The sequence below is a fragment of the Myodes glareolus genome, chromosome X, assembly GCF_982192425.1.
Source record: "Myodes glareolus chromosome X, mMyoGla1.1, whole genome shotgun sequence".
Taxonomy (NCBI): Eukaryota; Metazoa; Chordata; class Mammalia; order Rodentia; family Cricetidae; genus Myodes; species Myodes glareolus.
In genome coordinates, this window is record NC_142053.1 from 95,279 (window position 1) to 112,382 (window position 17,104).

At 36.4% G+C, this 17,104-nt stretch overlaps 1 protein-coding gene across 1 annotated transcript; it reads right to left on the reverse strand.

Annotated features, from left to right (window-relative positions):
• Positions 1-494: 494 nt before the first annotated feature.
• On the reverse strand, positions 495-1,496 carry LOC125395884 (olfactory receptor 4C11-like). The gene has a single exon (XM_048427630.3). It carries the CDS (start codon positions 1,494-1,496, stop codon positions 495-497), a length of 1,002 nt encoding a protein of 333 aa, XP_048283587.1.
• Positions 1,497-17,104: the final 15,608 nt, after the last annotated feature.

Genomic DNA, 17,104 nt, shown 5'->3' on the forward strand with positions numbered 1-17,104 from the left:
CTTAGATGAAACAATAAAGTAGAAAGACTAAAGATACACAAGTTTTATGAGATAACCTACACTCTGCCTAGTAATGGCAGAAAATAACCTAGGAATTTATTATAGCCATCAGTTAGGAACAATATTTTAGAATATGTAATTTTTAAATATAAATTTTATTGGATATATACCTAACTAGTATTATTCTGTTCTGTGTAGTTACATAAAACATAGATGGAAATGACAATTTGAACTTGAATATTCTTTCTATATTCCTGATAATTGACAATCGATGCCACCAAATTTTTGTTTTGTTTTGTATTTTTCATATACCATGAACTAATCTTTTCAAATTGTCCCTTTCCTGACTAATAGCAGTAGTGGAATAACTGTCTGGTTGCATTTAGTTAATTTAAAATTATTTGTTCATTCTCTAATTATTTCCATTCTCATTTTTTAATTTTTATTTAGAACATGAGAGAATAATATATTTGTTCTGAACTTTTTTTCTTTCTTTAATAAGGAGTAGTAAGAACACAGAAAGCGATATGCTGTAACATATAGCTACAATATTCAGAAATGGTAATATTTGTTATCTGGATTCGTTCAGTCATAATTTTAACATGCCATAACTTTTTCATGGCATTTTTTACTTCTGCATTCCTTAGCGTATAGATGAGTGGGTTAAGAAAGGGTGTTCCAATTGTATAAAATACTGCTACCATCTTGTCCATAGGAAAAGTGGTTGGTGGCCATGAATATATGAATATGCAGGGACCAAAGAATAGGATAACTACTATGATATGAGAAGTGCAAGTAGAGAGAGCCTTTTTCCTCCCTTCGGCACTATGGTTTCGCAGAGAGTGTAAGATGACAAAATATGAGATCATCAAAAGAACAAAACTGCTTGAGCAGATTGTACCACTGTTCGACACGTTTATCATATATGTGTCCATGCAGGCAAGTTTTAACAAGGGCTGCAAGTCACAACAATAATGGTCAATCAACCTGGACCCACAGAAGGGCAGTCTCAAGGCCAGAACCATTTGAGCAGTGGAATTTCTAAAAGACCCTATCCAGGCAAGAACAATCAAGATGACACAGACCTGATGGCTCATGACGACTGGGTAACACCAGGGTTTGCAGATGGCCACATAATGGTCAACGGCCATGAGAATAAGGACAAAGATCTCCATGCAGCCAAATAGATGGAGAGAGAAGACTTGTGTGATACATTCATTGTAGGAAATGATACTCTTTTTAGAGATGGCATCCACAATGATTCTTGGGGCTGTGGATGTTGAAAAGCATGAGTCAGCAAAAGACAAATAAAACAGGAAGAAGTGCATGGGACTCCCAAAGGTCCGACTGAACTTGATTGTCACAATAATGAGTGTATTCCCCACCACAGTACCCATGTAGAAAATTAAGAAGATTACAAACACCATTTTTTGTTTCAGGGGATCCTGTGTCAAGTCTAACAGTATAAACTCAGTTACACTGCTGTTCTGCTGCATTGTGTCAGTTCATGAGAGGAAATCACAAGTCAGAAATAATCTGAAAAAGAGAAATGAAAAGTATAAAATGCATGCTAAATTTGGAAGTTAAATAGGGTCCATCCAATGACTTACTAATTGTTATTCTCTTTTTTTGTATCTGAAAATATCAGTTCAATCATTATTAAATAAACTGCACATTCAAATAATGAAGGAGCCATAGATTTTATGATAGAAGCATTAATTTTGGAGGTATAATTTGAGTAGTTAACTTTCAGAATTAAATGCCCCTTATTAGTTTATATGAGATCTGTTTATGATTAGTATGTTGAAAACATTCAAAATATTTTGCATGTTCAATTTAATATGCTTTTATTTTATTTGAACCCCATAGCTTCATAAAAAAGAAACTTATATGCTATATATTTTGAACATTCAGGTAATGATCATTTAAATATGTGAGCCTAACAAAAGAGAAACAATGATAATAAAACTTTATATTTGAAGAACAACCCTGTTTGTTTATCCCACAGTAAGAATGACTTAATTACCTTCTTCAATTCAATATATTCCATTTTAATAGGTCTAAAAATCTTGAAGCTGTTAGGATTATAAGGAATTTTTATCAGAAACACTAATGTGAACATGCAGGAAAGAAGAGAAAATATCTGAAATAAATTAGAACTTTTCTTAATTTTCGGGTTTAAAGAGATATTGGTATTCCAGTTAATTACTGTAACTTTGATGAAATTCATACTATGTTTATTATGGAGTATTTCATACACTGATACACGCACACATATATGTATGTATATGTGTGCTTACATATACATATATGTTCATTTACTTTCTAATTGTTTTAATTATATACCTATATATATATCAAGTCAAAATTAAAAATTTACCAAAGTTGTATTTAATAGATACACACATATAAACTGATTTTAAAAGAGATACCTTTCCCTGTTGAAATTAAATACATGAAATGTGCATATAACTCGATTCATTGAGTTATATGCTCAGATTCCAGCTGGAGAGCTTTATATAACAATGCTTTTAATAACCATTTTTTAAGCAATGTTGCTTGCAAATATGTAAGAAAGTCAGTTACATTTATTAGCTACACAGAAAAGGTGTTTACCTTAGGCATAACCATTCACTGGAAATGACAATCTGTTCAACATTTTTATAGCTGCAAGGGTCAAAAAGGACTTTAATGTCATGAAGTTATCACTGAATTAAAATAAATCTATGAAGACTTACATTAGGATATTTTTGGTCACATAAGTATGTCACTAGTCCATCACAGAAATTCAGTTGCAAATATGAAGCATTTAGGCATTTTGAAGATGAAATAAATCTCTGGAAATATCAATACATGAGTGAGCTGTAAAGATAGTTCTGAAATTGAGTGTCCTTTAAATACTTCATACACAATTACCACATGGACATTAACTGAAGGCTCAATTTGTTGGATGTATTCCAACATCACTTTTTATGAATTGTCTTAGCCAATGAAAACATTTTGGGGTTGAATTAAATAAGATACATATTATAGACATATCTGCATATTTGCACAATATACATAATTATTAAAATATTTATTCATGTGAAGTACAGGCATATGGATTCTCTATAAGTTAAATAAAGTGATACCTACTTGTAATTCTAGCACTTAAGACACAGAATGTTAAGAACTGCAGAGCACAACCAACAATGGGAATTGATTTCTCCTCAGTCAAGAGCTCCACCAGCATCTTGGGTTCAATTGCTGTGGAATAGCAGAGGTCACAGAAAGAGAGATTGCTAAGAAAAAAGTACATGGGTGTGTGGAGTTGAGAGTCCACTCTAATTAAAATGATCATCCCAAGATTGGCCAGAAGAATAATGAAATAAACAAGTAAGAATGTGGTGAACAGGTCTACTTTTGTGTCAGGGTTATTGGTAATTCCCAAGAAAATAAATTCATCCACAGAAGAGCAATTTCATTTATCCATTCTTCTTTCTTTTATAAATTTTAAAAGATAATTTCAAAATTGTGTAGGTTCATTCTCAGTTATCTCTAAAAATAAAATAATTCATTCTCTGGATTTATATTATTCAGAAATCTGTTCAATAGTTACTATGCAAGTAGATCTTTATGGTAGTAATCACAATGGAACATACCTGATAGTTTGAGATTCTGTTGTCATGATGTGCAACATCCATATACCATTGTGCAATATTTTGACTCTCTCTTCCGTTACATTTACAAACATATTTTTAATTTCCTGAAATCTTACTTGATCTTCAACATATGTTGACAAAAACAGCATTCAAAGAGATTTTAGGATATAAAATAAAATGTTAGACATTTCTTTGTGTTTAAAAACATTTACCTAATCAGAATATTAATTATATATATTTAAGTCCTCTAAAATCATGATTGGTTGAAAGAATATTTGTCAATTCTGAAAGCAATGGATGTCTATGATACTGATTGATGAAAATTAAAATCATTTTATTCTGAAGCCATGTAGCTTGTAGCATGTGATAACAAAGAAATAAATCAGATTTTCATGCAAGAATATACTTTATTTACACTGGTCTTTATGTCTTTTCCAAAGAATTGTCTAGACTATGGGCTCTCAAAGAAACATATTTTAAAAATATGCTCCTCAAAGAACCATATTTAAGGAAAAACTGGTAAATCCGCAACTTAAGACTAATATTTGTCTTGTTTAGTTTTTAAGTCAAGAATTACATCTTAAATATAAAAAAGTATAAGGATACATGAAATTTTCAGAGCTCTTTATGTGTGTCCTTTAATATGTGATTGATTTGCACTTCTAGAACTCTTAAATAAAATATTGTGAGTAGGGAATAGGGATGGATACACACTGGATGCTGTCTTCATTATGCTGGCTCACTAAGTATTACTTATGGTTAATATGGTGTTAAAGTAAAGTTGAATTATCACATGCTGTTATTAATAAAGTGGTACCCCATTATCTGTTAAAGGAACCATCAACAGAGAACACCAGCAAAGACTGTAATTGTCATACTGTCATGATGGTCACATAATCAGACTGTTGCTTATGAATTCAGACTAAGATAAATTGAGTGAAATGCTCATATTTAATTTCAAAATCTTCTAATTTTGAGAAAAAACTATCATTTAATCATTTTACTTCATAATGTATTAATATAAGCAGAGAGAAATTGATTATGTATGTAATCATACTAATCATTCTATGTAGCTCTCACTGTTTTCCAAAGATCAATATTTTTAACTTTGGGTTTTTAAATGTTGAAATGCAGGAACCTATCTGAGGTGAACAGTTCAATCTTAGGTGAATACTAGGTAGCGTGTGCTTTTTCATGCAGTTAAAATTTGGGGTTTAAATCTCTGAAGCTACTTCCCTAAGGTTTTGGTGTTATGAAACCATTTAATTAATTACATTTCTATTTCAGAATTTTCCCCAAAGAATACATTAACATTTTAAGCATAGCTTGAGCTTAAGTTTTATGATAGTCAGCTAGCTGATCTATGTCAGAATGGGAACTAAAATTTAATTTTTCACTTTAAAACATAATTGATACAAACATAATATATATTATGCAATGTTATCTATATTCCAATCTGAAATGAATTGCATTTAAAATGCTTCCCTATTTAACTATGATCAACAACCTTCCAGTATTTATTTTCTTTTTTAACCATTACTAACTCTTTGATCGGATTAATATTAACTTTCTTTATTAATTTTTTAAAATTAGCTTTATTTTTCTAAAAAAAGAAAACAAACTATCTTTTTCATTATACATACCAATCCAAACTAGTCCTCACCCTCTATTCACTCCTCAGAGAGGGTGATGCACCTTGCTTGGGGGAAAATCTAAAACCCTTCCTACTATATCTAGGCTGAGCAAGGGATATATCCAAAGAGAATAGGTTCCCAAAAAGTCAGTACAAGCAGTAGGAATAAATTCTGGTGGCACTGCCAGTGCCCCCTCAGTCTGCCCCAGTCATGCAACTATTAACCACATTCAGAGGGACTAGTTTGGTCCTATGCTTGTTCCTTCCCAGTGCAGCTGGTGTTGGTGAGCTCCCATTAGCTTAGGTACACTGTTTCAGTGGTTGTACCCATCATGATCTTGACCTCTTCGCTCATATTCTCATTCCTCCTACTCTTCAACTGGATTTTGGGTGCTCAGCCCAGTGCTCTGATACAGTTTTCTGCCTCTGTTTCCATTAATTATTGGATTAAGGTTCTATGGTGATATCTACAGACTGATGAAGGTATTCATCAGTTTGACTACAGGGCAAGCCAGTTTTGGTGCCCATCTCCTCTGTTACTTAGGGTCTTAGCTGTGGTCATCCTTATGGATTTCTGGGACTTTCTCTAGTGTCAGGTTTCTTGCTAGTCCCATAAGGGCTCCATCAATCAAAATATCTCTTTCCTGCTCTCATTTCTGTCCTTTCTGCATCCCAATTATCATGGTTCCTCAAGTTCTACATGCCCCTCCCTTTCTCCACTCTTCTTCTTCCCCTTCCATCTTCCCTTCTTCTACCACTCGTATGTTCCCAATTTTGTCAGGAAATCTTGTCTATTTTGATTTTTCAAGTGGATCTATATACGTTTTTTCTTAGGGTTCAACTTGTTACTTAGCTTCTGTAGGGTCATGAACTACAGGCTTGTTATTCTTTGCTTTACAGCTAGTATCCACTTATGAGTGAGTACATACCATATTCATCTTTTGGGGTCTGGGTTGCCTCAGCCAGGATGGTGTTTTCAAGTTCCATCCATTTGCATGGAATTTTCAAGATGTCATTATTTTTTACCTCTGAGTAGTTCTCTAATGTGTAAATGTGCCACATGTTCTTTATCCAATCTTCGATTGAGGGACATCTAGGTTGTTTCCAGGTTCTAGCTATCATGCTGCTATGAGCAAATGTCTTTGTATGATGCTTGAGCATCTTTTGGGTATATTCCCAAGAGTAGTATTGCTCATCCTGAGGTAGGTTGATTCCCAATTTTCAGAGAAATTGCCATACTGATTTCCAAAATGGTTATACAAGCTTGCATTTCCATCAGCAATGGATGAGTATTCTCCTCACTCCACATCCTCTCCAGCATTTGCTGTCATTATTGTTTTTGATCTTAGCCTTTCAGACAGGTGTCAGATGGTATCTCAGAATTTTTGTTTTGCTTTTCCCTGATGGGTAAAGATGTTGTACATTTAAATAAGTATCTTTCTGCTATTTGAGATTCTTCTGTTGAGATTTCTCTATTTAGTTCTGTGCCCCATTTTTAATTGGGTTATTTATAATTTTGATGTTTAATTTTGTAAGTCCTTTATAAATTTTGGAGGTCAGTCTGATGTGGGGTTGGTGAAGATCTTTTTCCATTCAGCAGGCTGCTTTTTTTTCTTATCGATTGCGTCCTTTGCTTTACAGAAGCTTCTCCGTTTTAGGAGGTACCATTTATTTATTCATTTATTTATTGTTGCTCTCAGTGCCTATGCTACTGTGGTTATAGATAGGAAGTGGTCTCCTGAGTCCATGCATTGAAGGATACTTCCCACTTTCTCTTCTATCAGGTTCAGTGTGGTTTGATTTTTATTGAGGTCTTTAATCCATTTGGACTTGATTTCTGTGCATTAATATAAATATGGATATATTTTTATTCTTCTACATGTTGATATCCAGTTATACCAGCACCATTTATTGAAAATGTTTTCTTTTTTGCATTGTATAATTTTAGATTCTTTGTCAAAAATCAGGTGTTCATAGGTGTGTGTATTAGTATCGAAGTCTTCAATTTAATTCCATTGATCAACCACTCTGTTTTTATGCCAGTATCCACATGTTTTCATTAGCTTCATAATGTAATGTAGTTCTATAATAGAGATTGATGTCAGGGATGGTGATGCCTTCAGAAGTTCCTTTATTGTACAAGATTTTTGGCTATCCTTGCTGTTTTGCTATTCCATATGAAGTTGATTATTGTTCTTTTAAGGTCTGTGAAAAATTGTGGTGGGATTTTGATGGGGATTGCACTGAATCTATAGATTGCTTTTGGTAGGATTGCCATTTTTACTATGTTGATCCAAGAGCGTGGAAAATCTGTCCATTTTCTAGTATCTTCTTTAATTTGTTTCTTCAAAGTCTTCTTGTTCTTGTCAAATTGGTCTTTAATGTCCTTTGTTAGTGTTATCCCAAACTATTTTATGTTATTCGTGTCTATTGTGAAAGGTGATATTCCTCTGATTTCCCTCTCAGCTTATTTATCATTTGTAAATGGGAGGGGTATGGATTTTTTGAGTTGATCTTGTTTCCTGCCATATTACTGAAGGTATTCATCAGTTGTAGTTTTTCCCTGGTAGAGTTTTTGGGGTCACTTATATTGCTATCATATCATCTACAAATAACAGAAGTTTGACTTCTTTCTTTCCAATTTGAATCTCTTTGATATACTTTTGTTTTCTTATTGCTATAGCCAGAACTTCAAGAACTATGTTGAATAGATATAAAGAGAGTAGACAGCCTTGTGTTGTTTCTGATTTTAGTGGAACTGCTTTGCGTTTCTCTCCATTTAATTTGATGAAGGCTGCTATCTTGTTGCTTTTATTATGTTTAGATGTGTTCCTTGTATTTCTGATTTCTCCAAGACCTTTATTATGAAGGGGTGTTGGATTTTGTTGAATGCTTTTTCAGCATCTAATGAGATGATCATATATTTTTCTTTCAGTTTATTTATATGATAGATTAAATTGATAGTTTTTTGTATGTTGAAACAGTCCTGCATCTCTGGGATAAAGCTGACATGATCTTGGTGGATGATTTTTTTAATGTGTTCTTAGATTTGGTTTGCCAGTATTTTTATTGAGTATTTTTGCATCTATGTTCATGAGTGCCATTGGTCTGTAATTATCTTTCTTGGATACGTCTTTGTGTGATTTCGGTATCAGGGTAATTGTAGCCTCATAAAAAGAGGCAATGTTCCTTCTGTTTCTATTATGTGCAACCCTTTGAGGTCTACAGGTATTAGCTCTTCTTGGAAGTTCTGGTAGAATTCTGCACTAAAACTATCTGGCTCTGAGCTTTATGTGGTTGGGAGACTTTTGATGACAGCTTCTATTTCCTTGTAGCTTATTGGTCTATTTAAATTGTCTCCTAGTATTCATTTAATTTTGGTAGATGGTATTTATCCAGAAAATTGTCCATTTCTTTTATGTTTTCCAATTTTGTGGAGTACAGGTTTTTGTAGTATAGCCTAATGATTCTCTATATTTCCTCAATGTCTGTTGTTATGTCCACATTTTATTTCTGATTTTGTTAATTTGGATGTTCTCTGTCAGTCTCTTCATTAGTTTGTATAAGGGTTTGTCTATCTTGTTGATATTTTTCAAAGAAGCAGCTTTTTGTCTCAATAATTCTTTGTATTATTACTTTGTTTCAATTTTATTGATTTCAGCTTTCATAGTGTCCCATAAGTTTGGATACATTGTGCCTCGCTTTCATTGAATTCTAGGGAGAATTTAATTTCTTTCTTCATTTCTTCCTTGACCCAGGCAAAATTGAATAGTTTGTTGTTTAATTTCCGTGAGTTTGTAGAATTTCTGAGAGTAGTGCATTTGTTAAATTCTAACTTTAAACCATGGTGATTTAAAAAGATAAACCATTTTTTGTTTTTGTATCTGTGGAGGTTTGCTTTGTTACCGAGAATTTGAGCAATTTTAGAGAATGTTCCATGAGTTGCTGAGAAGAAAGTATTTATTTTTTGTTTTGGGTGGAATGTTCTATAGATGTCTGTTAAGTCCATTTGAGTCATGATATCTGTCAGTTCTCTTATCTCTCTGTTAAGTTTCTGTCTGGTTGACCCATTCATTGGCAAGAGTGAAGTTTTGGAGTCTCCTACTATTAGTATGTGGGGTTTGATGTGCAATTTAAGCTTTAGTAATGTTTCTTTTGCATATGTAGGCGCTCTTGTATTAGGGGCATAGATGTTCATGATTGATACTTCATCTTGATGGATTGTTTCTGTTATGAGTATAAAGTGTTTTTATCCATCTCTTCTGATTGATTCTTCTTTGAAATACATTTAGTTAAATATTAGGGTAGCTACACCCACTTGTTTCTTAGGTCCATTTGATGGGAAAACCTTTTCACAACCCTTTTCTCTGAGGTAATGTCTGTTTTGGGGGTTGAGGAGTGTTTTTTGTATACAGCAGAAGGCTGGATCCTATCTTTGTATCCATTCTCTTAGTCTACTTCTTTTTGTAGGTGGATTGAGTCCATTGATATTAGGAGATAATAATGACCAGTGATTGTAAATTCCTGTTATTTTTCGGTGGTAGTGGTTGTGTGTTTCCTTGAATAAATGAATCTATTTCCTCTATAGTATCTTCAACATCTGGGATTCTCTCTTTCATCTCTTGTATTCTATTGGTTATATTTGCCTCTGTAACTTCTGTTCCTTTACCCAGATTTTCCATATGCAGAATCCTCTCTGATTGTGTTCTCTTTATTGCCTCTATTTCATTCTTCAATTCTTGAACTGTGTGCTTTACCTGTTTGATTATTTTTCATGGTTCTCTTGGTTTTTTATATTTTTGAGGAATTTATTAATTTTTTCCAATTTTTTGTTTGTCATTTCCTCCATTTTATTAAGGGGCTTTTTATTTCCTTTTAAAAGGTCTCCATCATCTTCATAAAGTTACATTTAAAATCATTTTCTTTTGCTTCTTCTTTGTTAGGATGATCAAGTCTTCCTGTTGTATAAACACTGGGTTCTGGTGTTACCAAGCTGCTTTTTAGGTTGTTGAATGAATTATTGCATTGGCACCTACCCATCCCTTCCTTCAGTTGATGCTGGCAGTGTCTTTGCATCTTGGTCCAATCCTTGCAGTGGCTGTTTGAGTCTTTGGGAATCATTCTTGGTCTGCTCTGTGTCTCAGGGAGCCTCTAAGTTCTTTCTTAGCATGCTCTCTTGGTCTGCTCTCCTTCTTCACTTTCTTGGTCCACTCTGTGTAGTCACATCTTGTGCTTTAGAATTCCTCTCTTGGTCCTCTCTGAGGGAAACTTTTCTGCCACTGGCTAGAGAAGGTGAGACAGGTGTGGAAGAGGCCCAGCTTTCTGCCTCACCGTGGTGGGCCTAGAGAGTGGGTGTCTTGCTGGGTGGTGATCACTCACCTCTTGGTCCTCTCTGTGTTGTAGCAAGCTGTGTTTCAGAGTTCCACTAAGGTTTCAGGAAGATAGGTGAGTTTAGGGGCAGGATGGTGGTTGTAGTTTGCAGGGTCTGGTGGATGAGGGTGGGTTTTGGGGTAGCCTACCTGCAGGAAACTCTGCTTCTAGCTGACTAGGAAAGCCGAGGCAGTTGGGGGAGGATCCCAGGGTTTTGCCCCACTATAGAAGGCCTAGAGAGTGGAGTGTCCCACTGAGTGGCTGGTCACTCACTTTTTGGTCCTCTCTGTATTGTAGCAAGCTGTGTTTCAGGGTTCCACACAGGTTGCAGGAGGACAGATGAGTGTTGGGGTGGGTGGGGATTAAGGCTTGCAGGAAATGGTAGATGGGGTGGTATTGGGGTACCTGCAGAAAGTCTCCTGCTGGCTGGATAGTGAAGCTGAGGCAGAGATCCTCTCTGTATTGTAGCAAGCTGTTTCAGAGTTCCACCAAGGTTTCAGGAGGATAGACAAGTTATGGGTGGGAGGGGGCTTGTAGCTTGCGAAAGGAGTGTGTTTTGGAGCAGCTTACCTGCAGGAAATTCTCTTGCTGGTTGACTAGAGAAGTCAAAGCACTTGGGGTGGGGACCCGGTGTTTTGCCCCAATATGGAGGGCCTATATAGTTATTGCCTCTTGGTTCTAATACTAACTTACAATGTTACAGTTTGAGATTTAACTCATAGGTAATAAAAGAAGAATATGAAGCTTCATCTGGCGTTGGATGGAGATAGAGACAAAGACCCACATTGGAGCACTGAACTTAGCTCCCAAGGTACAAATGAGGAGCAGGAGGAGGGAGAACATGAGCAAGGAAGTCAGGACCGAGATGGGTGCGTCCACCCACTGAGATGGTGGGACTGATCTAATGGGAGCTCACCAAGGCCAGCTGGACTGGAGTGATGGAGCATGTGATCAAATTGGACACTCTGAATGTGGCTGGCAATGAAGGCTGACTGAGAAGCCAAGGACAATGGCGCTGGGTTTTGATTCTACTGCATGAACTGACTTTGTGGGAGCCTGGTTTGTTTGGATTCTCACCTTTATAGACCTGGATGGAGGAGGGAGGACCTTGGACTTCCCATGGGGCAGGGAACCCTGACTGCTCTTAGGACTAGAGAGGGAGGGGGAGGTGGAGAGGGGAAGGAAAAAGGGAGGTGGGAAGGAGGTGGAAATTTTTAATATATAAATAAATGAATAAAAGAAAAAATTCTCACAATATTGAAAGTAAGTATTTACTTATTTTTGCTTTTAAGATTGTGAAAAACAGAACACCATGATGATGGAAGCCTGTGAGAGTGGATGCAGAGCTAGGGCTTGAGTTAATACTATTTATCTGTTTGAATACATACTTATAATGTTCTGCTTCTTACAAATTGAAGCATTTCCCAATATCATCATAGAGAACACATTTAACACACTACTTTTGGATGATATATAAGAGTAAGCCATAAACAAATAACAAAAGTTGAGTTATTCAAAAGAATAAAAAAAATGTGTATATGTTTTGGCATCTTTGGTCTTACTAGTTTTTTGCTTGCTAGATTATCTGTTTAAATTTTTTGTTATTCTATTTTATTGATAAAGAGAGTGAGATGGTGAGAGAGATAACACATTATGCTAGATGCATAAGGAGTTGGGGAAGGTCTGTAGCAAGTCAGATGAGGCGAAAGGATGTGATCAAAATGTATTTCATTCTCCATAAAAATATGAAAAATAAAAAAACATAAAAACAATTTGGCATAATAGACTGTCTCTCTCATTTATAATGATCTTATAAAATAATCTTAAAATATTTAAACATAAAATAAAATAGAGCCAATCCAACAGTCACAAACTGTTTCTAAATATATCAAGCACATCAGAATGTTGCTAATCAAATGTTCATACTTTATTTCTTCCTGGTTTATTATTTGTGATTTCAAGTAGATGCGCAAGAATGATGAAAAGGAGCACAATATCAGAACTTCTCTACTCACAGAGATTATCAGAGAGTTTTGAATTAACTATTCAAAACTTTATAAACTAAGAACAGAAAAATTTGTGCCATGATTATTAAGTTTAACATCATGTTTTTAATTCACATGATCATTTTCTTACTCATCATGACAAATGATTGAAACATATAAAACAAAATTAAAGTGATGTACACATATGTACTTTCAGGAGTAAGAGAAACAAATGATTAAATATAATCCACCACACAAATAGTCAGAATAGAAATGATTAGATGAAGGAGAAACATGACTATATGAAATGCAGTAAACTTTTCTGCTGTACTTAAATGCAACTACATGGAAGAAAATAAAGAAATGTTAAAGTGAATTGAAAACTTCTTATCAGTGTTATTAGTAACCTAGAATCTACTGTTTCACACATGGGAATTTATGTTTCTAATAGTTGATGTTCATTTTCCTAGACAAGACAGTTCAAAGATTTAGTAATGTTAGTAATCTCAAGAATGATGTGGGCCTTTTTGTCTCCTGTGTCCTTGGGCTATCAGCTATCCCTGTGTCTAAGCTGAGGAGTTCCATCCAGAGGGGTGAGTGTGTGCTATCTGGGCAGACTGTTCCGGAAGAGAGCACAGCCCCCCCCCAGCTCCTGCTGCAGGGTCTTCTGTGTTCCACTTGACCTTGCTCTGCCCCCACATTTGTCCTTTTGTCTGTGGTGTCCTTGGACAACCAGTTATCCCTATTTCAGTGCTGAGGAGTTCCATCCAGAGGGGTGACTGTGTGCTATCCTGGGTGGACTGTCCTGGAAGAGAGCACAGCCCCCACCAGCTCTTGCTGCAAGGTCTTCTGTGTTTCACTCGACCCTGCCCTGCCCCCATGATCACCCTTTTGTCTCCAGTGTCCTTGGACTACCAGCTATCCCTGTTTCAGTGCTGAGGAATTCCATCTAGAGGGGTGAGTGTGTGCTATCTTGGGTGGACTGTCTTGGAAGAAAGCACAGCCCCCCTCCCAGCTCCTGCTGCAGGGTCTTCTGTGTTCCACTTGACCTGCCCTGCCCTGACCACAAGATTACTCTTTTGTCTCCAGTGTCCTTGGACTACCAGGAGACCCTATGTCTGTGCTGAGGAGTTCCATCCAGACAGGAACAGTTCCTGCTCCTGCACTGAAGAGATCCACCCAGAGAGTCAACCACAGCAAAGACTGAACCTAGACATCAAGACTCTCCTGGTTGCATTTGAAGGAAGAGATGGGCAGGTGCCAATGCAAGAATTCCTCCAACAACCTGAAAGGCAACATGACATCACTAAAATCCAGGGATCACGAAACTAGAAGAATTGAACACCCTACTCCAGAAGAAATAGAAGAAATCGACTCTAAACAGAACTATATGAAAATAATAGAGGAACATAAACAGGAGATGAAAAACTACCATAAAGAAATGGAGATAACAAACAAAAAAGTAGATGAAATGAATAAATCTCTGAAAGATACACAAGAAAAACAAGAAAGCCAAGAAAAAGCAATCAAACAGGTAAGGGAAACAGTTCAAGACTTGAAAAATGAAATGGAGGAAATGAAGAAAACACAAACCGAGGGAAGGCTGGATATGGAAAATCTGGGCAAACGAATAGTAACTGCAGAGACAAGTATTACCAATAGAATGCAAGAGATAGAAGAAAGAATCTCAGACACTGAATATACTACAGAGGAAATAAACTCACTGATTAAAAAGCAAAACAAATCCAACAAATTCTTAACAAAAAACATTCAGGAAATCTGGGACAACATGAAAAGGCCAAACCTAAGAATAATAGGTGTAGAAGAAGGAGAAGATTTACAGCTCAAAGGCCCAGACAATATATTCACCAAAATAATAGAAGAAAACTTTCACAATCTAAAGAAGTATATTCCTACGAAGGTGCAAGAGGCATACAAAACACCAAATAGACTGGATAAAAAAAATCCTCTTGCCATATAATAATCAATACAAAAAACATACAGAATAAAGAAAAATATTCACCGCGGGCCGGGGCAGGCAGTGAGAGCAAAGGGGCGGGAGTCCCTTTGTTCTGATAGCCGGCCTGCGGCAGCTAAGACCGCAGACAGGGACTCTTCTGACCAGCGAGGGGCTCTGATCCTGTGCAGGGGTAAGTGTGTGGACCGGTGAGGGGACAAACAATATTCCCGCCATCCTTATCTCCCTGGCTACTCCAAAGGGGCAGCTTCCCCCAGCTAATCCCTCTCTCCTGCTATGCCATCCCAGCTTTTGGCCTCGAACCCCTCCCCTCCTCTTTCCCTTTTTCAGGGCTTAAATTCCTCCATCTCAGCCAGGGTGGGCACCACGGGTCTTGATAGGTGGTGAGTGCAAAGGGAAGAAAGTCCCTTTGTTCTAATAGCCTGCCTGCAGCTAGCTAAGACTGCAGGCAAAGTGATTCCTGGATAGCAAGGGACACTAATACAGTAGAAGAAGACCCAGCGGAGGGAAGAGCCATTGGAGAGCATATGAAGGAAGACATGGGCAGACGCCAAGGCAAGAATTCTTCCAACAATCTGAAAAACAACATGAAAACGCCAGATCCCAGCGATCTTATGACAGAAGGACTCGAACGCCCTATTCTGGAAGAAGTGGAAAACAGTGTCATTATGAAAGCAATAGAGTCTCTTAAACAGGGTATGAATAACTCACTTAAAGAAATAGAAGAGAAATATAACAAAAAGAGGGAAGAAATGAGTAAAGAAATGGAAGACAAATATAACAAAAAGTTTGAAGAAATGAGTAAATTCGTAATTGATACCCTGGGAAACCAAGAAAAAGCAATCAAACAGGTAATGGAATCAGTGCAAGAATTGAAAACTGAAATGGAGGCAGTGAAGAAAACACAAACCGAGGGCCGGCTAGATATGGAAAATCTAGGTAAACGAACGGAGACTACAGAATCAAGCTTAACCAATAGAATACAAGAGATAGAAGAACGAATCTCAGATTATGAAGACACCATAGAGAAAATAAACGCCCTGACCAAAGAAAACAGCAAATCCAACAAATTCTCATCACAAAACATTCAGGAAATATGGGACATAATAAAAAAACCAAATCTAAGAATAATAGGAGTAGAAGAAGGAGAAGAATTGCAGATCAAAGGTCCAGAAGATATATTCAACAAAATTATAGAAGAAAACTTTCCCATCCTAAAGAGGGATATTCCTATGAAGGTGCAAGAAGCATACAGAACACCGAATAGACTGGATCAGAAAAAAACGTCCCCTCGCCATATAATAATCAAAACACAAAGCAGTCAGATTAAAGAAAGGATATTAAGAGCTGCAAAGGAAAAAGGTCAAGTAACCTATAAAGGTAAACCTATCAGACTTACACCAGACTTCTCTATAGAAACCATGAAAGGCAGAAGGTCCTGGATAGAGGTACTGCAGAAATTAAGGGACCATGGATGCAAGCCCAGACTACTTTACCCAGTCAAGCTTTCGTTCACTATCAACGGAGAAAACAAAATATTCCAGGATAAAAATAAATTTAAACAATATGTAACTACTAATCCAGCCTTACAGAGAATACTAGAAGGAAAATTACAGCCCAAGGAATCCAACACTGCCAACACAGACTACAATAATTCAGACATCTAGTGACCCTTCACTAGCACAATTCAAAGAAGGAAAACACATACACTCTATTACCACCAAAAAAAATGACTGGAGTCAACAACCAATGGTCATTAATATCTCTTAATATCAATGGACTCAATTCACCTTTAAAGAGGCACAGACTTAGAGATTGGATACGAAAACAGGATCCAACATTCTGCTGTTTACAAGAAACACACCTCAACCACAAAGACAGACACCTACTCAGAGTAAAGGGTTGGGAAAAGGTCTTCCAAGCAAATGGACCTAAGAAACAAGCGGATGTGGCCATTCTAATATCTAACAAAATCTACTTCAAACTAAAATCAATCAGAAGAGATGGAGATGGTCATTTCATACTCATAACAGGAACAACTCATCAGGAAGAAGTCTCAATCCTGAATATCTATGCCCCTAGTGTAAAGGCACCCACATATGTAAAAGAAACTCTTCTAGAACACAAGGCAGTCATCAAACCACACACGCTAATAGTAGGAGACTTCAACACTCCTCTCTCACCAATGGACAGGTCAATCAGACAGAAACCAAACAGAGAATTAAGAGATTTATTGGAGGTATTGAATCAAGTGGACTTAACAGACATCTATAGAACACTCCACCCAAATAGGAAAGAATATACCTTCTTCTCTGCAGTTCATGGAACCTTCTCGAAGATTGACCACATACTCGGCAACAAAGCAAACTCCCACAGATACAAAAAAAATTAGTAACCACCTGTGTCTTGTCAGATCACCATGGATTAAAATTAGAATTCAACAACAATGCTACCCCCAGGAAGTCAACAAACTCATGGAAGTTGAACAGTCAACTAC

What these genes read in the sequence shown, in the direction of transcription:
- LOC125395884 (XM_048427630.3), bottom strand. Translation starts at nt 1,496, where the DNA reads ATGCAGCAGAACAGCAGTGTAACTGAGTTTATACTGTTAGACTTGACA.